Source organism: Ciona intestinalis, chromosome 14 (genome assembly GCF_000224145.3).
Source record: "Ciona intestinalis chromosome 14, KH, whole genome shotgun sequence".
NCBI classification, from domain to species: Eukaryota; Metazoa; Chordata; class Ascidiacea; order Phlebobranchia; family Cionidae; genus Ciona; species Ciona intestinalis.
Genome location: NC_020179.2, coordinates 386,319 through 412,363, shown reverse-complemented (window position 1 = coordinate 412,363; position 26,045 = coordinate 386,319). Strand labels below are relative to the sequence as shown.

Sequence of the window (26,045 nt, the reverse complement as noted above, 5' to 3'; positions counted from 1 at the left end):
CTAAAATCGAGCTTGTTCAAGACTGGAACAACGTATTTTATGCAGTATCAATATAAACGCCACACTTACACATACTTAGCATCAATAAACCAAATGTATAGCAGCGTCGGGGAAGATGGGACACTTTTTCACTCTATTTTCCTGACCCATTTGGTAATAAACAAAGAAAAGACCATTGTTAATTGTTTATCATGGACCGTTGTTAATTGTTTAAAACACGATCAAAATTTTTAGGTGTCCCATCTTTCCCCAACCTACTGCACGATAGATATTACGGAAATAAAGTTTAATCTTATGAAACAATTGAATCAAAATATAAATATTCATTAAATTTATTCTTCAGATTTATAATCGTTTATTACATGAATCGAAAAACGCGAATCATTGTGAACTTAGTTTGTTACGTCACAGTATTAAACTGACGTCACAATCAGTCCGCCATCTAATTCTTGAAGCTGATTGGTCAGATTGCTCACGTGACTAACGCCTCGCACCAGCTGATTACGCCCGCCTTGATTGCCCCGCGCATAAAACGCCTCTTCCACAAGCTACCACGTTTCAGTTTAGATGAAGTTGGTTCTACACCAGGTTGCAAGTTGGAAGGTTTCAAGAAGTTTTCTTGCAAGACTTGAGTTAAGTATTGTTTCATTACATTAGTATTATATTATGACATACTATTTACTATAATATTATTACTTTATACTACAATACAGTAACATTACTACATTATATATATTAAAACATATGCTAAAAGTTTTGTGCCTTGCGTTTATTACTTTAATATATAAAGTTTAAATTATTCTTCATCACATTCTGTTTAAAGAATCGCGACGGTTTTTTGTTACGTCACTTGCGACGTCACGCGCAATATCTCGGTTCACAATCGCTGCGGTCTGTTACGTCACAATCCGACACAATCGTATAGATTTCGCTTTCTACCACTCGCGCGAATGTTACGTCATAAATTTCGTTACGTCATAGTTGAACAACACGCCACTATTCTAAGCGTACGTTGTGCGAAGTTTTTGTTTCATGGGGCCCCATGCGCGTTTTTGTCGGTGAAAGGCACATTACTTGTATACTCTAATTATATTTGCGCTATGAACGCGAAGCAAGAAGATCAAAGAATTGGTAAAGTATAAAGCACAATTGGCATTATTACGTACATAAGCTCTTTTCTAGAAACCTCGATGATGTGACGTCACGAAGTGGTGATGACGCAACAGAAGAACCCACTTCGTAAGTTGATTGTTTCGTAACATGCTTATTTGCTTTGAATGGAGTTTTAACGTAAACATTTGCAGAACATGGTATGTGACATCACAGAGGATCAAGCAGGTCATGGCATAAAACAAGAATGAAGGTAATTCTATATAATAATATAGTAAGAGTGGGGGTAAGATGGGACATGTTTTAATTCTCTTTTATTTGCCCTATTTGGTAGGACACCTATATTAACATAATTACATAACCGTATCCTCACGACTCTAAAAGAGTGTTGTTAATTGTCAAAAACAAGATCAGATCCGGAAATCTGATGTATCCATCTTACCCCACAATACTTTTTATACTAATTAAACGATCTTTTTGCAGAAAAGTCAGCGAATAAAGCTGCCGAAGAAAAGCGCAAGGTATTGTATATTATCATTGTTTATGATTTATCATTGTTTATGACTTATTAATAAACGATAACTTTGGAATAAATTTAAATGTAGAATAAACTTTTAATAGAACTAGTGAAACATCTGTAGTTGATGTAACTGTTGCGTATAATTGTGACGTAACTATCCCTTAACTTTGCAGACGAAGAACAAAGACGAAGACGCCGATAAATTTTTGGGGGGTTTAAGGTTTGATGTTTATAAGTATGAGTTGTGTTTCGTATGTCTGCCAGCCTGGGTTGCCGCACACTTATTCTGCTGGACCTAATGTTGCCAGCTATTTTTAGTCAGTCACTTCTATAGTGCATTTTGCATGTCTATGAAATATATGCAATGAAACTATGGCGAATATCTTGCTGGATCGGATTTTGTTGTTGTACACTCTATTGGGTACTTCGTCTATAAAGGTCGAATCCTTCAGCGATTCTGTATTGTCCTGATCACTTGGTAAGAACGTTATGGTGGTACACAAATACTCGAGTAATATCAACACGCAGTATAATATGCGCATAATTAGAGTCCATAACTTTCCATTTAATTCTTTAAAATATAAGCTTCTCCATCCCGATAAAATAATCCTACAAACGTCATGTAGCGTGATTGGGACGATGGCCACGTCACAATTGCGCTACGACGTCGATACGGTGGGTCAGAGCATTGTCATGACCCTGCGTTCGGTGCGGTTATGCCAGTTTTGATTGAGTTACGTCACGGTCAAGTTGTTGCGTGGACGTCGCCGCCAGTGATGCTACGCTATAGATATTTAAGGTCATTACCGGTACAGTGATGCTACCGGCGCAGTGATGCTACGCTCGATATTAGGTCACTGTAAATGCGGTTCGTAGCAACCTGACGCAGTTTTGTAACGGTCGATACGGTGCGTAGCAGCCGGACGTTATTATATTGTGTGAAGATACGACGAGAGTATCGCGGTACCAACATGGCGACTTACCTTTTGATTGGGGCATGCGGAGCTGTTGTTGGATTCGACTCCTTGCGGTCGGACATTCAATATGGTGTACACTGCAAATGATTATCCTTCAGGATTTGAACCATATTTTGTTTGTAGATGTTTCAATGATTATGTTCGCTTTAATTACTTTTTGGCTGTGTCCCTTTTTTGATATGATTGAGCTGTTGTGTTTGTTGCATGTTTGGCACATGTATGTCGCTGCACTCGTTGTACTATTTTTGTCTTTTTGTTGGTGTGTTCCTTACTATTTTTGTCTATATGGTTTGGTTTTACCTTGCCTGGGTATGGCAAGGGGTTTCTTACCAGAGTAGAAACCCACTACCATTGGCTGGGGGCTTGTCGTGCCGTAGTGGCTTTCCACCAACGCCAGCCACATAAACTATGAAGGTATTTTAATCATGTTTCTGTTTTTCAGAACGATACGTTTAATTGTCTTGTGTATTGTTCAATAAACCATTATGAAAAAATGTTTTATTGCTAAAAATAATTCTCTTGTTGTTCTCATTCAACCTCTTTTTCCAAAAAAATGTTTTTCGTATTTAAAGAGGTAAATATTTTTTAAATTAGTAAATTAGCTTCCTGCTTTTAAGCGGTCCGTTAATTTCTCCGCTAGGTCCTTTCCCTAAAGTGCGATATCAAGCGGAATTTTTTTTCGCATAGGGCCTAAATATTCTGCCACTTGTGTGTGTAATCCAACAATTTAACCGTCTGTGCTAATTTCTTTACCGCATAACCTTATATATACAAATTTAAATCGGTCGGTTGCATTCGGTATGGAGTAAAAGAAACGAATGCCTTCAACAAAGCCCGGATTTAACGGTTAAAATCATTCCATAAAGAGAGAGCTTTTCATCGTCTCTGCATGATGTTCTTTCTACGTTTACACCATCATTTTCTCGTCTTATACCTCGCCTGTTTTCGAATCGCTACAATGACACCAAGCATTTGTGCAAATAGCTAAAAATCTTCATGCGTTTTAATGTATTTATTTATTCGCTGTCAATTAACAAAGGTATGGTAGTACGAATTCGTGGTACCAATCAAAAACTATCATACATATTTTGAATTGAAAATATTTGGCAATATGCCTAGGGGCACGTCCCCCCCACTCTATTATTACTTGTTTTTGAAATGCGAAATGTAAATCTATAGGGGTATATTATGTTGCCTTTTAAATTTGTCGTGTTTCAATACACGACTCCTTTTAATTAAAAAGACACTAATTTTAATTTTAAAGAAGTAAATGTTACAGTTGTTTTCGAAGTAGTACAACAAAAGCCTTTTATATATTATATTTATATGAGATTATGTTTCTCATTAAAGGTCACCTCTGTGGTAAACGTGGGTAAACAACTGTGTTTGCGCAGTATTTGAAAAAGTTAAAGCGCGGTTTTCAGACGGTTAAAAAAGCAAGTGCGAAATTGAAAATTTATTTTCGTATTTAAAGAGATAAATATTTTTTAAATTAGTAAAATAGTTCCTTGCTTTTAAGCGGTCCGTTAATTTCTCCGCTAGGTCCTTTCCCATTGAGGTTAAAGTTGCGCGAAACCCATAATTTTAGATGCCGTTTTGATCTTCTGTACTGGTGTCTGATCCTCTGTACTGGTGTCACTATCGGAAAACAACTATACTCTACACGATTTATAACACGTTAACTTTACGTATATCGTTTTTTCAAAGATCCGTAAAATGTCTCTTGCGTCTTTATCAAACATTTTATAATGGAATGTGCCCATTCATTGGAACTCCGATGTTTTGGTGCCTTGCTGGCTATCGTTTGTACTAAATTTCGAATATATTTTCCATACAATTCTATTTAAATCACCCATGAGGTATGAACGAACAAATGGATTACATATAGGAGTGCGATACCAAGCTCATTTTTTTACATAGGGCCTAAATATTCTGCCACTTGTGTGTGTAATCCAACAATTTAACCGTCTGCTAATTTCTTTACCGCATAACCTTATATATATACAAATTTAAATCGGTATAGTTGCATTTCTAAAATCGGTATGGAGTAAAAGAAACGAATGCCTTCAACAAAGCCCCGATTTAACGGTTAAAACGTCCCATAAAGAGAGGGAGATCTATAGGGGTTTATTATGTTGCGTTTTAAACTTGTAATTAGAGACACGCCTTGTTCTACAGTTTCAATACACGACCCCTTTTAATTAAAAAGACACTTTTGTTGTAATTTTAAAGAAGTAAATGTTACGGTTGTTTTCGAAGTAGTACAACAAAAGCCTTTCATATATTATATTTATATGAGATTTTGTTTTTCATTGAAGGTCACCTCTGTGATCTTAAAAGTGGGTGAACAACTGTGTTTGCGCAGTATTTGAAAAAGTAGGCGCGTTTCTGGAGGTCGTTTTCATTAAATAGTTGTACTTCAGGTTTTTATCAGTTGTGCATAAGGGGATATACATAATATCACATTATATTTGCATGGCAGGCCCTAAAAGCGCGGTTTTCAGACGGTTAAAAAAGCAAGTGCAAAATTTAAATTAGTAGCAGGATGGGGAAAGACGGGAAATATTTAGCACATAATATCCAAATATCCTGATCATGTTTTAAACAATTAACAACAGCTTACGGTAGTCGTGAAGATGCGGTTTTATAATTCTTTGCACTTTTTATTTACTACCAAATGAAACGAGAAAATAAAATAAATATGTGTCCCATCTTCCCCCGCCCTATATGATTTAGTTAACAATAATAAACGCAGTACGAGTTTTACTGAAAAAACTGAAAAAGATCTAAAAACTCATTTGCATTATTTAACGCTCTAAAAGGCAAAACAAGGAAATATTGAATATGGACCAAAATGTTGAGGAAGGTAAAAAAAAATTACACTTAATCTTAATCGATAAAAGTGTGAGTAACTTTTGGATGTTATTTATATTCACGTCGCAGGGCAACGGCAGTCGTTGTAAAGGTGGCTGTACACAGTATCCGGCATGCGAAGTCGTATGTAAACCCATTTCCGAGTTCCGCATGCGGCAGCGAAATCCGGACAAAATGGACGAATTCCGGATACTGTGTACAGCCACCTTAACGCAGGTGTTCTTCTTCATACACGTCCTGTCTACTATGTAATATCATGCATGGAACTTTGTGGTTGTGAGCTTTGTGGGTTGTGTTTAGATTTTTCCATTCATTTCAATTTGAGCCACAATTTAAAGTCCTTAAAGACAATTCATACGGACCACAGTAGCGCCGAGATAATACCACGGCTGTTTTTGGTTTAGAAATTGAAGTTGTGCCAATTGTGACGATGACGGAAAAATCTCCACAACTTGACACAGAAATGCTTATGAAGATATTTTACCACTACCGCGACCTTTCTGTTGCTATCATCAGTGTATTCGGAGAACATCGTTCAGGAAAATCTTTTCTACTGAATTTATTGGGTCAATACATTTTAAAAAATCAGGTGTGTTTTTGTGAGGTGTTATTAATATTTACAAAGGTTTTATATATTATTTTAACAGGAAAACCTTAAATCAAGACCACCCGAGGTAAAAACTTTGTACACATATACCGAGTGTCAGGTCGAAATAAAGAAGGATGAGGTGGTGTATAATGCTAAATGAGTGGATAAAAATGTAGCTTCCTATCCACGCGCGGCGGGAAAGCGACAGTCGTTATAACAAGAGTGTTCTGTTTCATACACCACGTGCCCGCTTACAAGTTACCACGCATGTAACTTATTTATCCTCGCATGGCGAGGCAACGACAGTCGTTATAACACAGGTGTTCTGTTTCATACGCCTCGTGCCCGCTTACAAGTTACTTATGTAAATTTGCAAGTCATTTATTTGCATTTTCGTTCATTTTTAAGCACGTAAGTAGGTAAAACATCATTTTTCGTCGAATAGTTTTTTTCTAATCTTGTTATTTGTTGATTTTCCGCATATTTTATTTATCACAGACAGTCTTAAATAAACTAAAACCCAATTATATTACTTATTCCCAAATTATACAGTGGTGACCTAAAGGCGGGTTCACACTACGGGCGGTAAAAGCGTTGCCGATGGAAGAGAGCGATTGTCGGCCGATAAAGCATTCACACACAAATGTAAAATCGCCTGGTATACTGTTCTGTTTGGCGAAAAGTTAGAAAATAAATTTAATAGTTTTAGCGTAAATATGCGATTAAAGTAGAGGAAAATACCCAGGAAAGAATATAATTTCGTTTTGCAGGCATTGGATTTTAAAATTTTTAACGCATATACCGAATTTATTAAGGAATTGACTATGGCTATATCTGCCTTCATATTCCATATAGTTTGGTTTTATTTCATCGTTTTTCTACAATTTAATTGTGTAGGCTATCGTGTAATATCGCAAAACACCTTAACAAACGTTGTTTTTAATATTATTACGCTAAATTTACAACATAGTATTCTTGCAACAAAATATATTCATTTTTACATTCATATTTACTCGAAAATTATCTCCACGCTTTAATTTACAGCGAAACAGTTCACGCGAAAATTGTTACTTTTCGTGTCAAAGCCGTTCATCGCTAGCGATCATCGGCAGAGTAGAAACTGTTTCTAATCGATTTTCTGTCGCTCGTATCGCTAGCGATGGAGGAAGTGACGTCAGAAAATCGCCAGACTCTCTCGAATCGCCAACAATGGGCGCTAGTGTGAACCCACCTTAAGTTATAAAATCGCATAATAAGCAACTATAATTATAAAACAATTACTCAACTGTAATTATATAACAATTACTTTTAAAAGATAAAAACGAAAGCGCTTTCTAAATAGTGTAATAAATATTATAACTATATTATCGCAATCGTGGCCATACTTTCGACTGAACATTAACCAATTCTCGCAGCTCAAAAGAGTTCATTTAGTGGGTAATAATATTTTTAAAAACCAAACCCATAAAGGGTGACTGACATGCCAGACATGAAGCAAAAATACGTATAGTAGGGTGGGGGAAGATGGAAAACCCTTTTATTCTATTTTCTCGTCCAATTTTGCAGTAAACAAAGATCACTGAAAGAATTATAAAACCGTTTCCTTTACCAGTCCCATAGACTTTTGTTAATTGTTCAAAACAAGATCAGGATGTTTGGATATTCCGGCGCCGTGGCGTAGTGGTTAGCGCGCCTGTCTGTAACCAATAGGTAATGTGTCCTTGGGCAAGACACTTAACGACAATTGCTTCAACCCAGTGGTCACTAATGGGTTGTCCAAATTATCAGCCATACATAAAAAATGAAAAAATCCAAAAAAAAATAATCACCCACAAAGTAAGATATATGGCAACTCGTAAGCTGGCACGAGATGTTAAACCCGTGATATAACGACTGTCGTTTTCCGGCCACGCGAGGATAAAGTAAGTTACATTCATTCATTCATATTATGTGCTAAATGTGTCCCGTCTTTCCCCACCCTGCTAAATATTCTTCGCGTTAGCTAGACAACGATGACATACCACATGTAAGTGTCGCCTCTTTATAATATACGTACACGTCGTTTTGTTTAAACTATTGAAATAACCAATCCTCTATAAGGGTTAGTAGGGTGGGGGAAGATGGGACACCTTTTTATTCTATTTTCTTTTCCCATTTGGTAGTAAACAAAGAACATTCAAAGAATTATAAAACAGTATCCTCACGACTCCCCTAGACCATTGTTTAATGTTTAAAACGGAATACTTGGTAATGATATACTAAAGATGTCCTGTCTTATCCCACAAAATTATTTTTTATTATTCAGCTATACACTAATAAAACGTACTAAGCGGGAAGGCGTGTAAGACAGGACACCTATGTTTTAACGAGAAGCCCACCATAGCAAATATGAATAAGTTATGATTATTTTTTTCGTACTTGCACATGTCTCACGCAATAATCTAGGCAGTAAAAAATCCGCCCTACCTTACAGATTGGCTGTTGGGAAGTATTGCTGGGTGGTACCTTCACTATATTAACGTAATGTTTAGTCTGAGTTGCTTTGCATTTAGTTATTCAAGTATATATAAACTTAAAAAAGTTTTTAAAATTTTCTGTTATAATTTTGATGTTTACAATTTTTTTAGTCCTCCATTTGGTTTGATCAAAATGCCAAACTCAAGAAAATATTTCATTGGAAAGGGGGCACTGAACCAGACACAACTGGAATTCATATGACCAGCAAGCCGTTTATGTTGAAGGATGAAAAAGGGCAGGTAAATACCTATTTATTAAAAATTCGTAAGAATGAAATAATATTTTTATTCCTATATAGGCATGAATTATACCATACTCTTTGTGTACAAACACCTTTTTTTAGACCTTGATTAATGTAACTAAGTATAATAAGAACTCCCCACTACCTCTATAACAAAGAACCAGTCATTGGGTTACAATAAAGGGGGGGGGGGTACGCTCTCTCAATATCACCCTTGACTGCCCCACTGTACAGAGCTTATACAGGCCAACAAAAGTTAAAATTTATAATCTAGTTTTAATCTTTTGGAACAAACACCTGTTTCATTACTTTTCCAAATTATTTCGACAGGACGTTGCTGTGTTTTTGATGGACACTCAAGGATCATTTGATAAAAGAATGACTGCCGGAGACTGTTCAACGATATTTGCATTGAGCACTTTACTTAGTTCTGTCCAAATCTACAACTTGCCATCAGGATTGATTCGTGAAAATGATTTGCAACACGTAGGGGTAAGAAATTTACCGGAAAGTAACTTTATTGCTGGTTGTAGCGGCAGCAATAATGCTCCGAGCAGTCAGTGAGAGATTTTTTGGGTTTTCTCCTGCGCCAAAGAGCTGGATATTTCTGTTCATGTTTCAGTATTAAAGCTCACTAGACCTATGGGTATGTTTTAGTATGACCACTGGTTCCTGTTTTTTCTGAGGTGCCAAGAAATATGATGTAAAGGTTTTTTTCAGTGTTGTTTGTCTTATTTAATATTTATTCAGTATTTATATTTTTACCCTTTGTTTATTGACGGTAACTAAACAATATATGTTTAGGTATTTGCAAGCCAAGCCAAGGATGCAACAAAAAGCAAGGAGAATGAAGGTTCTGCTCCCTCTACCAAACTACCGGTGAGCTTAACGCTTAATCACATACTAAGTACATGTGATTTGGTTATGGAAAAATATGATACTTTTTTAGGGTCTTATGTTTTTGGTTCGTAATTGGCAAATGGAAGATTATGATCCTGGTAGTGAAGGTGGGATGAAATACTTGAGCAAAGTTATGGAAGCGGATCAAACTGAAAACATAGATGTTCGAAAAAAGATAATGGAAAGTTTTGCTAATGTCAAATGTCATTTATTGCCACATCCTGGTAAGAAAGTGACAAGACAGAAAGGAAGTAAGGATTCCAAACTTAAAGTTTCAGGTACGCTTTGCCTTTTAATAAGCTAAAGTATATTAATACAGAAGGTATAGCATTACCAACAGAACACTTGCAAAGAATTTTTCGATATAGTATGTGTTATTTTTGTTGTTTTTTTAAAGCTTTAAACCCCTTAATTACAATGGGATGTAATACATAAGATAATCCTGTAGATATAGATGAAGACTTTCTTGAAGCACTGGATGATCTGGCCAAGTGTTTGTTCTCAAATAAGAATCTGGTTGTGAAGCAATTAAATGGGGAATCTTGTTCAGCAGAAGTTCTTATGGGACTTGCAATGGAATTTGATAAGAAAGTAAAAAATGGCGAATTACCTAAAGTCCAAACAATAATGCAGGTTTGTGAGATTTTAAAAAAGCTAATAATTGTTTGCACCAGTTACCTGTTAGTTCATTTAGTCAAACGAGCATTCAGGCTAATTTAATAGCAATCTTTGACTTTTGATTAAATTGTCTCGCACGGTTTGGTGACGTTTTAATGCTCCCCAGTATGTTTTTCGCAGTTTTTTATTTTTAAAAAAATTAGAATTTTGTTTATAAACCTCATATGTGCTTTACACACAAGAAAATAATGTATAATAACAACCACCCACAAAGTAAACGTGTAAGTGACACAAATTGGATAAAATATAGCACCTGTGGTATGATAACTTCCCCCGTTATGTGAGAATGGATATAGACCGTTAACTATTGGGATTTATAACATGTAGAGTTTTACAACAGTGGTTTTGTGGTTTAGATCACTCAGAAGATTGGTTTTCTTAAGAAAATCGAGGATATTGAAAGTGAATGTGTTGCTGCAATGGAGTTGAAGGTAAGCATATTTTTTAAAAGTTTTCTTCCTACAAAAAATATTTCAGGCAGGGGAAAAATACATTCTCGAAGAGATATTGCAACAATGTTATAAAGATTGCTCTGCAAGGGCCTTGCAGCAATATGATGCACTTAAGGTGCCAGAGAAAGATGACAATTTAAAACTCAGAACAAGCTTGGTCAACCATTTAAGATCTAAACATGCAGAATTACAACAAACTAACAATACAAGAAAGGTATATTGTTTGTTTTTGTTATGTCTATATTTTTTGTTATGTTTAACTTGTTTTAAATATTGACAGCACTCTATCCGATCGTTGGCCCATATAATATAAGGCTCAACAGTCACGCTTTTTATTGATACTTTCATATCAGTAGTTATATCTGCAGTATATTTTTGCTGACTTTTGTTTTTTTGCCTATTTTTTATCTTTGCTGGTTTAATTATTTTAATCTTCGTTTTTGCATTTAAAAAGATAAATAAAGGCAAACATTGCAACTTTATAAATACAGGTACAGGAAAATAACAAAATTATAGAGAAAGGTGAAGTTGCAGGGAATGTCTATTTGAAAGAAATGGAAAAGGTATAAAGTAAAGATTTTACAAATACGGTGTGTGAACTGTATATTTAAAAGTGATAAATAGCATGATTTCTTAAAATTTTTATTATTACTACCTCATTAGTTAAAATATTTTAATTAAATGGCAAGTTCCAGAATCCAGATTAGTTCTGTTGAGAAAATAAAATGTAAAACTTTTTATCATTTTAAATAGTGGAAAGCGAAAATGCCCAACTTTCATTTGATATTATATTATTTTTTAATTTATTCCAAATTTGGTTAGTATGTAAAGATGAGTTCGTATTATTTATGTTTTTATTTTTAAAAATAAATAATTTTGTTTAAACAACTATCTGACAGAAGGTACGTCCCATCTTTTAATTCTCACATTTTTAGTGCTATTGATTAAACTGAACATTTAAAATAAAATTCAACATTTGCAAGTTGAAGCCTTTAAAAAATGTTAGTAAAGTAGTCAGTGGCTGCTACAAGGACTTGGTAAAACATTGTGAGAATGGCTTGCACAAAACTTATGGATCAAGGGAACAAAAAAGAAAAAAGAAAATCAAATATTAAGCATATTTTTTTCTGTTTTAGTAAAATAAACTTTTATACAATTAGATTGCATGTGGAAAGTATTTAGAGGATGTTACTACAGCAAGAGCAGAAGCTGAAACAAAAGCACATGAAGCATTCAAAACATCCACTAGTGACTGCAACCAGGACCTGGTAAAGGAGTGTGGGCAAGATCTACACAATGCTATTCAAATAAAACATGGGGAATTTGAAAAGCTTAATAAAGACCGATTGGTAATTTTATTATTTATATCAAGTTGTTCTACCTTGTAATGGACCTATTTTTTGCAGGAAGCTATTCGACAAAATTTACAAACAAAAGTAGCTGAATATAGAATGGAGTATGTGGTTAAGATGGACAAGGTAATTATTATATTTGTATGCAAGAAAGCAAACAACTGTAGATTTGCGTATTTGTTAATTGTTATTTTAAAAATATTTTTTAGGGTTGTTTTATATTATAAATAAAATAATGAATAAATAAAATTTATTTTGTTAATTTTGTTTTTATATCTTTTATAGGAAATTGAAAAGACCAAGACAATGGATGATTTAAAAGCTGCACATCAACGTAATTTTAAAAGCTTAATGGTCAGATTTAATAAATCTGTATTTGGAGAATATCTACAATGCCAAGAAGAAGAATTACAATCTTTGATGGATGGAATGTTTGAATGCTTTCACAAATACGAAAGAAAAAGAGAGTCACAGCAAGCTGAGGAGGAAAAAAAACTAAAAACAGTATGATATACTTCCCTTTTTTGATACTTAAAAATTGGTGCTACAAATTTGATAGAAGGCCAATATGTTTGGGACTTGGGAGCATAACAGCATTAGAGTAAAGTGCTTCAGGTAGCACTTATTTGGCTAAAACTAACAATATATTTTTATTTAAAGCCGTTTTCTTATCATTAACAATTTTTCCCTGACAACACTGTAGCTTCTAGTTTGAGTGTGCACCACATCAAATACAATAGTGAGACCACAGCATAAACAATGATTTTTTGTTCTGAGAAATTTGAAAAACATTCAAAATATTTTTATTGAATTTTCCTCATGATTTAGTGAGCAGATTTGATCTGTCTGTTTGTATGAAGCTAGCCTGTGGTATAATAATTGTCTAGTACAGGATCCGATCAACATTTATTGCTCAAAGGGTCTGAAGGTATTACTCGTATTTATTCAAATTTGAGATTGCAAAAAAAATATCTTTGCTTTTTATTTGTGGCAGATGGTACATTAAGAAGCACCATTAAGCCGTGGAATAAAATATAATTTACTGTAACTGGAAACAGTATGGTTTTAAATGGAAAAATTATATTATTAGATTCAGCTTATTAAGGATTGTATGTATAGAACCATTGAAATAAATTGCCCAAAAAGAAGTATATATGTATTTACAAAGTTACACCATTAACTTGCACAAGGGCACAATATGGAAACAGGATACCAATTTTTTCTACATATCCCCACCATACAGAGATGATTAAATAAATACAACTGAGAGTGGTTTAAAATTGGATAAATAATGTATTTAATTAATTCTTGTAGTTCGATTATAATGACATTTTTTTAGTAAAATTTAGTGTCTTTAATAAATTAATAAAAAAAACCTGGAGTAAAAGTTATGCAGCAAAATCTATATGTGGATTTGCCACCAAACCTTTTAAAATGCAGGAAAGGCATTCTGTTAGCAAATCTGACTCGCTTTAATGCATATTGATTTATACAGAGCAGAAATTCCTGGATTGCCACTTTAGATTTGGTGCCTGTGAGAGAGATGATCATAAACATAAATTGAATGCCCTGTTTAGTTGGCACTTGAGCATGGGTATCACTGTTAGGGAGCAAAACTTTTAATAGTAAATATTGTTTTATTTACAGGAGGAAGAAAAAAACTTACTTGTTACAAAACGCAAACAGCTGGCAACCAAATATTCTGAGGCATTTCAGGTAGATTTAAAACTTTAAATGCTTTGTTGTCTTCCATCACCAGTGTTTATTTTTAAATATGAGCTTATGGGTACAATATTTACCTTATTGAGTTTACATTGCAATATTTATGTTTTAGCACCTCAAACAAAGATATGTAGACGTTGGTACTCTTGAAGCAATTCACAAAAAAGCTGAGTGTCTACAATTGCTAGAGTACAGTAATTTTCAAAAAGGACTTACATTTATCAAAAATTTTTCGCAAGATCCAAGCGAACTCAAGAAAGAAATTCAACAGATGTTTGAGCAAGCAAAAACAAGAAACGCAGAAAACAAGGTAGTGTGTAACATAAGTTTAGATAATTAAAAGCCATGAAATCTAGTACAGTATCACTTTATCATTAATATGTGGTTTTCCCATATTACCAAAAACTTAATTTGGTAGTATAAGTAGGGTGTAGGTAATTATAATATAATTTACTGATATAATAACAAGCTAAAAAAATATGAAAAATATATTTGAAATTCAGGCACTTGGAGGAAAATTACTAAAAGTGGCTTATGCCAAATACAGAAAGCGATACCAAATTTGTGGCAAAAAATATAAACTTTTAATAAATTCTTATAAATGTTTTGGTAATAAAAGTTTAAATATGTTTCGCAGATACAATATTTATCAATTGGTGTTCAATTATCAAACAATAGCAAAAGCAGCAGCAATAACGAACAACTGTTCAGTAAAAACGTCTCAGTACACATATGTGCCCAAGTTCCTTACAATGACTACGGCGGGTTTTTTACTAATGTCCCTAAGCGTTCGCCATTGGTGTCTCTAAAAACACACAATTAAAAGTTTCAATCACACTAAATAGTGTGATTGGCCAACTAAGGTTATATCAAAATTATTTTTGGAACAGAAACGTGTAGAAAGAAGCCTTGATGTGTTTTACGCAGAATTGTCATCAGATTACTTACGAGAAATGAACCAGGTAAGCAATATTTGATTGTAACTTTCTTTATCCTAGCTTGCCTAAATAACAGTTGTTACCATTTACGTAACTTTGTGGGAGATTCTTTTAATGTATGGCTGATAGATTGGACAACCCATTAGTGACCACTGGGTTGGAGCAATTACCGTTAAGTGTCTGTCTTGCCCAATGACATATACGTCCACAATGGTAGCAGCGACGAGCCTTGAACCCATTACCTTTTGGTTAGATGCAGGTGCGCTAACCACTTTGCCACGGTGCATGACAGATATTTAAGTATATTGTATAGTAAATTCCACTATGTTTTGTGCTTTTATATTTTTAATTCCAAATTTATATGTTTTATCTAATGCATATATTTTGTTCTGATTTTACCGGTAGGCCTTAACCTGAACTGTACACAGGCATCTGGTGAAGCAAGTGAAGAAACTCTTGATAAACTGCACAAGAAAATTGTATCTTCGGTAACAGCAAAATTGAAAAGCAAGGTTCCTTTTACAAGTATTCGAGAAAATGCAATTGAAACCTGTGAGAAAAATTTGAAAAAGAAGAGAAAAGATGTGAAGGCAGCGGGTGTAACTTACAAAGGTGTCTTTAAGCGGGCAGCACTAGGTGCAACAACAGGTGGCTTGTCTGGGGGTTTGTTTGGCCCTGTTGGTGCATTGTTTGGTGGTGCTGTTGGAGCTGTAGGGGGTGCTTTTTCCGGTACAGAAGGTCCAGTTAATGTTAGTGTAGACATATTAAAATGGCCATCTATTCGTAGATTGCAGTCTCTTAACCTGTAGTGGGAATGATAGATCATGGTTTTATATATTCGTATGCTTCTAGATATATTGGGTTGATGTGACCTATTTGTTTGTAGCATAGTCTTCGCTCTCGTTTTCGAAAAGATAGATAAAAGTTATGTGATACTATTGTATACAAAGTTTTAAAAATTGTCTTTTAACGCCTTTGCGTCTTGTTTCCACCGTGTGAATAAAATATAAGAATTAAAGTTATATTTTTGTTCTAACAACAAGTCCAGTTTAATAATATTGTCAGTGCATTTAATCGCCATGGCACATAGGTTAGGTCTAGCTAACGTATATAGGCGCTCACATTGTGATCAAAAAATATCTGGCTCGTCACTGCTTCCATTGTTGGCATGTATGTGACCTTGGGCAAGACACTTTACGTTCATTGCTCGCAACCCAGTGGTCACTAATGGCTTGTCCAAATTGTTAGCCATAGGCCTACAGAAAAAAATCATTCACCTACAAAATTACATACGTGGTAAATCGTAAGCGGGTATATGAAACATAACACCCGTGTTAAAACGACTTACGTTGCCCCGCCACGCGAGGATAAATAAGTTTCATCTGTTCATTCTCTCTTACCTGCCTTGAGATTATTTGTTATTGTTAATAACGATGTTCCATTCCATTTTCTCCTGTTGTGCGAATCGCTAAATAACTCCTCGTGTGTTTTAATATTTTTTTGAATTGCTTTCAATTAATAAAAGTATGATAGTACTAATTCGTGGTATCAACCGAAAACAGTAATATATTTTGATTTTGGAAATATTTGGCAATATGAGCTTAAGTGTCCCATCTTCCCCCACTCTACTATATATATTTTAACACACGCTATTTACACTAATTTTACGCTAAATTTACAATCTAGTTTTCCTGCTACAAAATGTTTCATTTTTACCATCATTGCCCGGAAAGTGTCTTTCAGGTTTTATTCTACAATGAAACACGCGAAAATCACTACTTTCACTGCAAAGTCTGGCGATCATCGCTTTGGTAGAAAATACTTCTGATCAAAGATTTGCTGTCTGCATCGCCAGCGATAGAGAAAATGACACCAAACCGAGGCGGTTCACACCAGCAGTAGCACCGATGGCATTAAAACAACTTATATTCTATCATTTGTCCCAATGAAAACGTAATTTTTAGATGAACATTATATGATTTGAACTGGTAATAACGGCTTGGCGACAATGTTAACAAGTTAATGTGCAATTATACATTTTCTCCATTATTCATTCTATAATGAAAGGTGCCTAATCATTAGAGCCAAACTCTCTTGTTATACAGCATCTAAAGTTGGTTGTCGCTTTTGGAATTGCGACTTTGAACTGATATGGAGCCGTGATGACAGCAAATAAAAGCATTAAATTGCAGCGTCACAACATAAAGTAATGGTTTCCTGTCTTGAATAGCCGTGTGGTCCGTTATGTATACGCTTTTCATAAATTTCAATCGCATATTACGCCCGCAACGCCATATAAGCGAGGCCGCTACACGCAGTCTATTGAAATATCACGTTTGACTTCTAAAGAACACTTTAAAATGTTACGTTCGTGGTGCTGAGCTATAGGATGTAGGCGGTCGACAAATAAGCAGTTGAAATAGACATGACGCATTCGATAAACTACCTTTTTCTTTTTGGGCGTTGCTTCTATTTGATCTGATTCTCTTTCGCCTTGTCTCGCCTTAATGAATTCAGCTGTTACCAGCAGATTGTGGCTGTAGCTTGCAAACAACATTATCGCCAAGTACTGAACAGTTGCTTGCGTTTTTTAACATCAGACTGTTGATTTAAGTAAAAGGCTGAACAAATTTGCCCTTATTATTTAGTAAATGTTAACCCAAAGTGTACAGAAAGTGTTTGGCAAGTAAATTTATGATAAGCATTTTAGTCTTCTGTTTGAATTTATTAAAATTTAGCATTACAGTTGTATGCATAGTTTCTATTAGAATATTTATGCTCAATAATGTATGTTGTTATAGGCGTCAAACCTGGGGTGGCAAGGTAGACAAGTCTGCCCGCAATGTTATATTAACCACCCCCAGATAAAATCAATTTATTTATAGGACATTCTTTTCAATCTAAATGAGCTGTTTTTTTCAAAAATACAAAAGTAACCTTCATATAGTAGGATGGGGGAAGATGGGACACCTTCGGCGCATAATATCCGAATATCCTAATCATGTTTTAAACAATTAACAACGGTCTATTGGAGTCTTGAGCATATAATTCTTTAAAAATTCCTTGTTTACTACCACATCCGACGAGAAAATAGAGTTAAAATGTGTCCTAACTACCCCCACCCTACTATATTAATCATTTTTATTACACAGGAATCACAGCAGGTTAAGATGGCTCCACCACGGGTTCAGAATTCTGTTACTTTGTTTGGATCTGCACCATGGGGTTTCAGATTATCTGGAGGAAAGGAATTCAACCAACCATTAGTTATTACACGGGTAAGTAAGGCTAAATATATGTAACTTATTTACCCACATGTGGCGGGGTAACTTCAGTCGTTAACCAGAGAGTTTTGTTTCATACACTTCGTGCCTGCTTACGAGGGCCGAGCTCTTTTGTGGGTTGTCCAAATTGGCAGTCATAAAATAAAAATAATAATCTTTAAAGTTAAATACGTGGTAACTTGTGAGCGGGCATGAGGTGTATAAAACAGAATTCCTGTGTTATAACGACTGTCTTGCTCCACCACACGAGGATAAAACATGTTTCATTTAGTCATTCACAATTTCCGTTAATATATTGTCGCAAAATGAAACCAGTGAAATGGTATGAAAGCTAACATTTCATCTGTTTCATAGATTACACCTGGAAGTGTAGCAGCACGATCTGGCTTGACTTCTGGTGATGTATTGGTCGCTGTAAACGGTCTGTTTGTTACTGAAATGACTCAGGATCAATGTGAGGTTAAAATAAAGCAAGCAGTTGGATCAATTCAACTCGTTGTTGAAAAGTAAGGAAGTATTATAATAACCCAGAAAGCCACATACAAGGTAACTCTGAAGCTGGCACGACGTGTATGTAACAGAGCACCCGTGTTTTAACAACTGTAGTTTTCGGCTACGTGCAGTTAAATAAGTTACATACATGGTAACTTGTAAGCTGGCACGAGGTGTATGAACACCCGTGTTATATAACGACTGTCATTTTCCAGCCACGCAAGGATATAGCAAGTTACATTCATTCATTTCATTAAATATGTTTGTCTGTGCCATAAATCAATGGGTAAACTCTATGCATTGTAATAAAAGGAAGCAATGTAGTCATGCTGGGTGATGATAAATGAATGATTAACTTGTTCATCCTCACATGGTGGACAACGGCAGTCGTTATAACACAGATGTTCTGTTTCATAAACCTTGTGCCAGCTTACAAGTTACACGCATTTTATTTGTTCGTGATTGCATTTCTGTATGGCTGACAGTTAACCCGTAAGGGACCACTGAATTATAGCACTTCAAGTGTCTTGTTCAAGGACACATGTGCCACAATGGTAGCAGCATAGAGCCTCGAACCTGTATCCTACGGCTACAAACACAAAAATGAGTTATGACTCTTTAAACCCCCTGGCCAGACTACTGATCATCATAAATTCATAATATAATAAAACTTGACACTTTTGCAACAGAAATGCTGCAGCTGTGTCTCAAAACTCATCTGGTGAGATAACCATGGATGCTGACAGAAGTATTTATGTAAGTATGGTTCAATTATATTGATCAATTGTCATCTTACAACATAGTAGGGTAGTAGTACTGAATATATAAATCAGCACCTACGTGGTTATGTATGATATAAAGTATTGGTGTAGTTTTATATGGTACAGGGTATACAAGCCTACCCTGAGAATTTTACAAGGGTGTAAAATATAAACCCTGGATTTTTCAACCATAAAAGTAAACTGAAATTAAAATAAAAATGATTTATATAACGTACCATTATGTAAAAAATAGGAAATTTTGACGAGGTTTAAGTGGTTTTTAATAACCTTTATGTTTGAGTTACCATTTGCATGAAGTAGTAAGTGCTTTTACATAACAAGTCTCCAGTTTGAATGCATGTTTTGCATGGTGTAAACCAGACCCGCGAGCAGCACGAGAAGGAATGTCTGTCACGTCACAATAGATCCGCCGTACCGTTTGGTGCTGCTGCTCAAACCAAGCCGAACACAACTGGATTTCGCTCGGTTTCATACAAACCTAAAACAACAACGCCAGACACCAGCAACATGACCAAAGTAGTGCAGGAATCACCGGACTTATAAACAATGTCTTTAACCAAAGCTTACTGAAATGTGTGGGTGATTTCAAATTAACTGTATTTTACAAAACAATTACCACATGTACATAGGTGCCTAACATGGGTATGCAGGGAATGCCCTGGAATCCTATAATCATCAACTATGTGAATAATATGGGTAAATGTACAACTGGTAAATTAGGGGGAAAAAACACCAACTAAGGGTAAAGTCTTGGGCATTTGGTCTAAAAAGCTCCCTGATTTCCAAAAGATAGGAGCCTATGTTCTTGTGTTATATAAAATTCTAGTTGCAATTAAGTCATAAAGTTTGAAAAGCCACCATTATAATCATGCAGTTTGATTCGGCATTTTTCACATTCCATGTAAGCATCAAGTGCTTCCACATCACTAAGAAATTTTATATTCTATATTTTGATGGTTTCCCAATTTTCTAAGGTACAGAGGGCATATAATACTTAATCTTTTACCTGTTGGTTAGAGAAAACATTGCTGGCAATGCGTGGCAGTCTTTAGCACAAGTGCTATGTGTTTAAGGCTGCTTCCATTGGTGGCAGGTGTATCTATAAGAGACACTTAATGGCAATTTCCCCAACCCAGTGGTCACTAATAGGCAGTTCATATGTCAGCCATACATTAAAAAAATAAAATGATCACCCACAAAGCTACACATGTGGTAACTCATAAGCTGGCAAGAGGTGCACGAAACAGAACACCCGTGTCACCACGCTGAGGGTAAATAACATACATTCCTTCATGTATGTGGAAAAATAAAACAGAAAAAAAAACATAACAGCTTTGTGCAAATTATGAGATAGCGCGAAAAAACAGCTGTCAAAATGTCGAATGTAAAGGTCAAAGATACTTTATCGCTTCCCTATTGTTACTTGTGTCACATGCACTTGTGTGTTTTTGGCTTTGGGTTGAACTTTATCTTATGTACTAGTATTTGCATTAAGTTTCATTGTACTCCCTCCAAATATATTTGTACTTTTATCTTCATACATTCATTCTGTTACTTCTGCTACTATTCTTAATGTAATATAATCTATTCTGGTCCATCTGGTAAAAAAAAACGTTAATTTTATTTCTACATTTGTCTATCATTCGGAAAAACTTAATCAGGTTTCTTTATACACCAGATGAGCAAAAAAATGATTATTGTCATACATTTTACTGTACACAAAGAGTGGAAAATTCTTGAACAAAATACAGTTACCTTATGTGCGAATATAAGTTGATACAGAAAAACCTTTTTTAAATCCTATAGTAGGTTGGGGTAAAATGGGACAAATTTGTGCCACGCGAGGATAAGTTAGTTACATTCGTTCGTTTAAAGATAATTATTCATACGTGTGCTGTGTTTATCAATTTCCGCACTGCCCAGTTTGGAATCAAATTGTGCTTATTTTCATGTTGGCTTTTATCTGTTTTTTTAGCAGCATGAATCAAATAACATCACAACTGAATGGCATTGAAGTGCACATATAGTAGGTTGGGGTAAGATGGGACATGTTTTCATTCTATTTTTCTCGTTCGATTTGGGAGTAAACAAAGGAATCCAGAATTATATAACCGTAGTCGTAAATGAAGTCAGTACTATATGTGAACCCTAACTGTATTTATGAACGTATATTATAAAACTTATGTTAAGGTACAAGGCGGGCCAACACATAATAGAACAGGACAAAGTGGAACTGCAACAAGGTATATATTCTTATATATTGAGTATATAAGCATATTCTTATAGTTTATGCTCCACGACAAGGTTAAACCATAAATTATTTCCGAGATGCCAAACTGGTTATCGTCGGCCTCTATATAGGCCAGTGTGAGGGTTCGAGGCTCGATGCTGCTACCATTGTAGGCGTATGTGACCTTGGGCAAGACGTCAATTTCTCCAACCCAGTGGTCACTAATAGGTTGTCAAATTATCAGGCATATATAAATAAAATGATAAAAATCCCCAAAAAGCAAGCCTACACAAAGTTACATTCGTGGTAGCTCGTAAGCTGGCCCGAGGTGTGTATGAAACAGAACACTCATGTTGTAACGACTGTGGTTTTCTTTTTATACGATAGGATAAATAACTTACGTTCTTTTCTTTCATACAGACCTATGAAAGTACCTATAAGCGGTCACAACTCTGTACCAGTGTTCGATCCATCGATGCTTAAAAAATCAGCATCAACAAAACAAGGAACTGTAGTCGTAAGTGCTTTTATGTATCTATAGAAACTTTTATTGCTTTAAACAAGATATTTGTGCTAAACTCAATGGATCTGGTTCTGACCTAGTGGTCATAAATTTAGACAATTCTTGTAACAAAATTATAGTAGGGCTTAGATACTGCGAAATGGGTAACATACCAAAATCAAGCCCAATAAATTATAAATATATAGTAAGATGGGGGAAGATGGGACACATTCTCATTCTATTTTCTCGTCCCACTTGGTAGTAAACAAAGTACATTTAGAACATTGTAAAACCGTATGCTTACGACTCTAAAAGAGCGTTGTTAATTGTTCAAAACACGATTAGTATATTCAGATATTACGTGATAAACGTGTCCCATCTTCCCCCATCCTACTATATTTTACCTAGAATGGCATCATCGGGCACTTATTCAAATAGAATTCATGAAACAACGATTCTAAGGAATGCAACAGCCACACTTCTAACACGCTCTTCCACACACTTTTCATTGATAGTCTGTTTTAACGACTGTCGTTTTGCTGTTAATTCCCTTCTCTTCCGTGTTTAAATTATATGATCTTCTCTATCGTTTTCAAAATAAATAAAAATCAAGTTACGATGAATCAATTTACAAAGTGCATTACATTCCAGATGAAAGGACCAGGCAAATCTAAAGTGATCCATGCGCAATATAACACGCCTATGGGAATGTATTCGAATGATAATATCATTGATACTGTACAAGCACAAGCTCAATCTATGGGAGTGTCTTTGCCCGGGTAAGAACGATCCTAACATGATATGTTCTGTTGAAACAAGCATTGATTTTTCAAGTAAACAATCACAAACGCTAGTTTGAGGTTTAAGTTTCGTCGCTGCTACCATTAAGGATGTATTTATTATGTCCTTAACAACGACAATTGCTACAACCCTGTGGCCACTAATGGGTTGTCCAAATTATAAGCCACACAGAAAACAACCACCCACAAAGTTTCAAATTATGTAATAACTCTTATTACCTTGCAACTCGTAACAAAAGCAATCATTCACGAAGTTGTACATGTGGGGTGACACTTAAGCGAGTATGAGGTGTATGAAACAGAACACCCATGTTATAACGACTGTCGTTGCCCCGCCATGCGAGGATATATAAGTTACATGTGGTAACTTGTAATTGGTCACGAGATGTATAGAACAGAACAACCGTTTAAAACGACTGTCTTTGTCCCGCAACACAAGGATAAATAAGAAGTCCGTTTATTCAACTGTTTTAATCTTTTTCTGAATTAGGGCTAGCGGAGACTCTTCCCCTCTGAACCCAAACTCTGCTGTTTTCCGCGAAGTACATCGACAGTCTGCAGCCCCAAACAAATCAAACCAGTCAAGGAGTTTTAAGATGCTGCAGTCGTTCGTAGAAAATGAAAATTGATTGGAAAATATACTTAAGAACTGGAATTTTATTGCACCTTAAATACTATGTTTCGGTTAAAGTGTATGTTTGTATTTAAAAACACAGACTGAAACCGGATAGAATATCTTCGAAACACAAAACTGCAAGTGTTTTTATAAGTCTATTATTTATACTCTTGTGTTCATCTCGATCCAACTTGTAAAATTTTCCACCTGAAGAGATGTGACATAATGCATAAACTATTGCCTATATAAAGTTATGTGTTACAATATACCTTTGTGTATATTCCTGGTTTTTGTGCTTGCCCACATATAGTAGTTCCGTATGAAGTTATACCATGTAAGTAATACGAGCCATCGGGGTGTAGACACAGCAAAGGTCCGCCACTGTCACCCTATGTATAGTTAGAACGATTGTAAAAACGGTTGAATATGCTGGTGCCTGGTTAGTGGGGTTATGGGTTCAAGGCTTTTCGCTGCTACTGTACTGTAGGCGAATATATGTCCTTGGGTGGGACACTTATACCCTTTTTGCATGGTAGAAGGTTAATGCGAATAGCGATCCGCATTAACTCGTCATATGATAACTCGCTAACGGCGTTATTTTGCATGGTCATTGGTTTATGCGCGTATTAACATTCAGTAAGCCTATTTTACCGCAATATTGTTAAATCTAGTTTATAAAATAGGTTTTAACACCTCGTGGTGCTATTACCAACTAAATCCTGTAAAAATAATACCCGAAAAAGATTAGGCTCTTAAAAGTGAAACTGTACTTCCACCATACTTTTCTTTACTCGCATATTGCGAGTAATAACCAACCTTCTACAGCAGATGACACGCTTATGACGTTATGCGTGTTAACTTTGTTTTTGCGAGTAAATATGCGAGTACTTACGCGCATAAAAGTGACCATGCAAAAAGGGTATTAACCGCGCTTGCTCTAACCCAGCCGTCACTTACGGGTTGTCTAAAAGTCATAAAATCAAAAGTTGGAAAAAAACCTTTAAAAAGTGGTGTGGTAACTCGTAAGCAGGCAGGAGGTGCGAAACAGAACACTCGTGTTATAACGACTATATTTGCCCCGCCACGCGAGGATATATAAGTTACATTCGTGTTGGTAACTCGTAAGTGGGCACGGGGTGTATGAAACAAAACAGCCGTGCTATACCTACTGTCGCTATCCCTGTCATGCAAGGATAAATAAGTCACATTACATTAAACTTGTACATTTCAACATTGTCATACATTACATGAATCCTCTCCAGCTATCCCTCCAGCACAAAACTTCGGGTCCCTTGTCGTTACTATACGATTGTTGTAAGACGTTGAATGCACAAGAGTTTGTTCCTCGCATAAAATACGGGGGGTGACGACCACGTTCAGTTGCATCAGTACGTCACTACGCGACCCTCTTGGTGAAGCTGGATTATAAACAGGCAAAAAAAAATTTTTTTATCTTAATGAATAAATAAACTTTAAATTGCCTTTCACAACACGATTTTCTTATAATTACTCTTTGTTATAATATTATTAAATGCAACTTAACATGAGTTAGTTATACTGTTGTGGGGTTTAGCAATCACGCTTTTATTTGACACTTTTACTCAAGTATATAGTTCATGGGACGACATTCGTTATTATACACGCTTATGGGTAGAATGAAAAGCGAGAAAATAGAATTAAAAGTTCCCATCTTCCTCCACCTTACTATATACACAAAACCTATTCGATAAAAGAGGTTACTGTTACATCCACAAACAATATAATGTAACAAACAATTTGACATTTAAGTTTAAATCAGAAAAAATGCTCGTTAAGATTAAACTTACCAGTCAACCCCCAACCAAGAATTGTGCAAATAGAACCAGCAAACGTCGGTTCAAACGTGTTGTCCGTTCGAGTGTTGTTGTCCACAATACAAGCTGGTCTTACATATTCACTAAACGTAACTGACTCGTTTGTCTGTGTAACATTTATAATAAATGATTGAATAAATGTAACTTAGTTTATCCTCGCGTGGCGGGGCAACGACAGTCGTTATAACACGGGTGTTCTGTTTCATACGCCTCGTGTTAGCTTAAGAGTTACAACGTATGAAACTTTGTAGGTGATTGTTTTTCTCTACGGCCGACACTGACAACCCGCATTTTTGACTACTGGGTTGGAGCAGTTGTCGTTAAGTTTCTTTCCGTAGACACATATGCTCACAATGATACCTTCAGGTCTTTTTTAGCACAAATCTAACCTTTTTACTACGGCGCCGATAATACCAAAAATTACACACAAACTTACATATTACATATATATAGTAGGGTGGGGAAAGATGGGACACTTTTTCATTCCATTTTCTCGTTCCATATGATAACAAACAAAGAATTTTCAAGAAATTTTAAAACCATATTCTCACGACTCCCATAAACCATTGTTAATTGTTTAAAACACGATCAGGATATTTGGATATTATGTGTAAAG

At 35.4% G+C, this 26,045-nt stretch overlaps 3 protein-coding genes across 6 annotated transcripts in view; 2 read left to right on the top strand and 1 right to left on the bottom strand.

The window, feature by feature from the left end:
* The first annotated feature begins 1,192 nt into the window (after window positions 1-1,192).
* LOC100177597 lies at window positions 1,193-15,889 on the top strand. 3 transcript variants are annotated; one of them, XM_026837712.1, is made up of 21 exons: window positions 1,193-1,239; window positions 1,305-1,363; window positions 1,594-1,631; window positions 1,804-1,850; window positions 5,886-6,070; window positions 6,129-6,209; window positions 8,698-8,826; window positions 9,159-9,320; window positions 9,633-9,707; window positions 9,778-10,006; window positions 10,177-10,361; window positions 10,763-10,837; window positions 10,884-11,072; window positions 11,350-11,421; window positions 12,019-12,207; window positions 12,265-12,336; window positions 12,496-12,714; window positions 13,858-13,926; window positions 14,045-14,242; window positions 14,823-14,894; window positions 15,299-15,889. In XM_026837712.1, the coding sequence occupies exons 5-21, from the start codon at window positions 5,912-5,914 to the stop codon at window positions 15,677-15,679; spliced, it is 2,556 nt and encodes an 851-aa protein (XP_026693513.1). In that variant the 5' UTR covers window positions 1,193-1,239; window positions 1,305-1,363; window positions 1,594-1,631; window positions 1,804-1,850; window positions 5,886-5,911; the 3' UTR covers window positions 15,680-15,889. The 3 variants fall into 3 exon arrangements, 2 of the variants coding, with proteins under 2 accessions (XP_026693513.1, XP_026693512.1); XR_003396579.1 differs by lacking the exons at window positions 1,193-1,239; window positions 1,305-1,363; window positions 1,594-1,631; window positions 1,804-1,850 and adding an exon at window positions 5,313-5,473 and having other exon boundaries at window positions 14,172-14,242; window positions 15,299-15,365; XM_026837711.1 differs by lacking the exons at window positions 1,193-1,239; window positions 1,305-1,363; window positions 1,594-1,631; window positions 1,804-1,850 and adding an exon at window positions 5,313-5,473.
* On the top strand, window positions 2,983-23,852 carry LOC100184646 (PDZ and LIM domain protein 3). 2 transcript variants are annotated; one of them, XM_026837734.1, is made up of 8 exons: window positions 2,983-3,021; window positions 18,023-18,148; window positions 18,509-18,660; window positions 19,336-19,402; window positions 21,619-21,671; window positions 22,079-22,175; window positions 22,812-22,939; window positions 23,451-23,852. In XM_026837734.1, exons 1-8 carry the CDS (start codon window positions 3,016-3,018, stop codon window positions 23,587-23,589), a joined length of 768 nt encoding a protein of 255 aa, XP_026693535.1. In that variant the 5' UTR covers window positions 2,983-3,015; the 3' UTR covers window positions 23,590-23,852. The 2 variants fall into 2 exon arrangements, with proteins under 2 accessions (XP_026693535.1, XP_026693534.1); XM_026837733.1 differs by lacking the exon at window positions 2,983-3,021 and adding an exon at window positions 17,611-17,693.
* LOC101242191 (chymotrypsin-like elastase family member 2A) overlaps window positions 23,603-26,045 on the bottom strand; it is a 5,072-nt gene continuing 2,629 nt past the window's right edge. The window contains exons 5-8 of the mRNA XM_009862410.3: window positions 25,403-25,535; window positions 24,819-24,994; window positions 23,846-23,965; window positions 23,603-23,783 (exon numbers count right to left, since the gene is read on the bottom strand). Of these exons, the coding sequence (XP_009860712.1) occupies window positions 23,739-23,783; window positions 23,846-23,965; window positions 24,819-24,994; window positions 25,403-25,535 (474 nt within the window). The 3' untranslated portion in view covers window positions 23,603-23,738. The remainder of the gene's footprint in view (window positions 23,784-23,845; window positions 23,966-24,818; window positions 24,995-25,402; window positions 25,536-26,045) is intronic.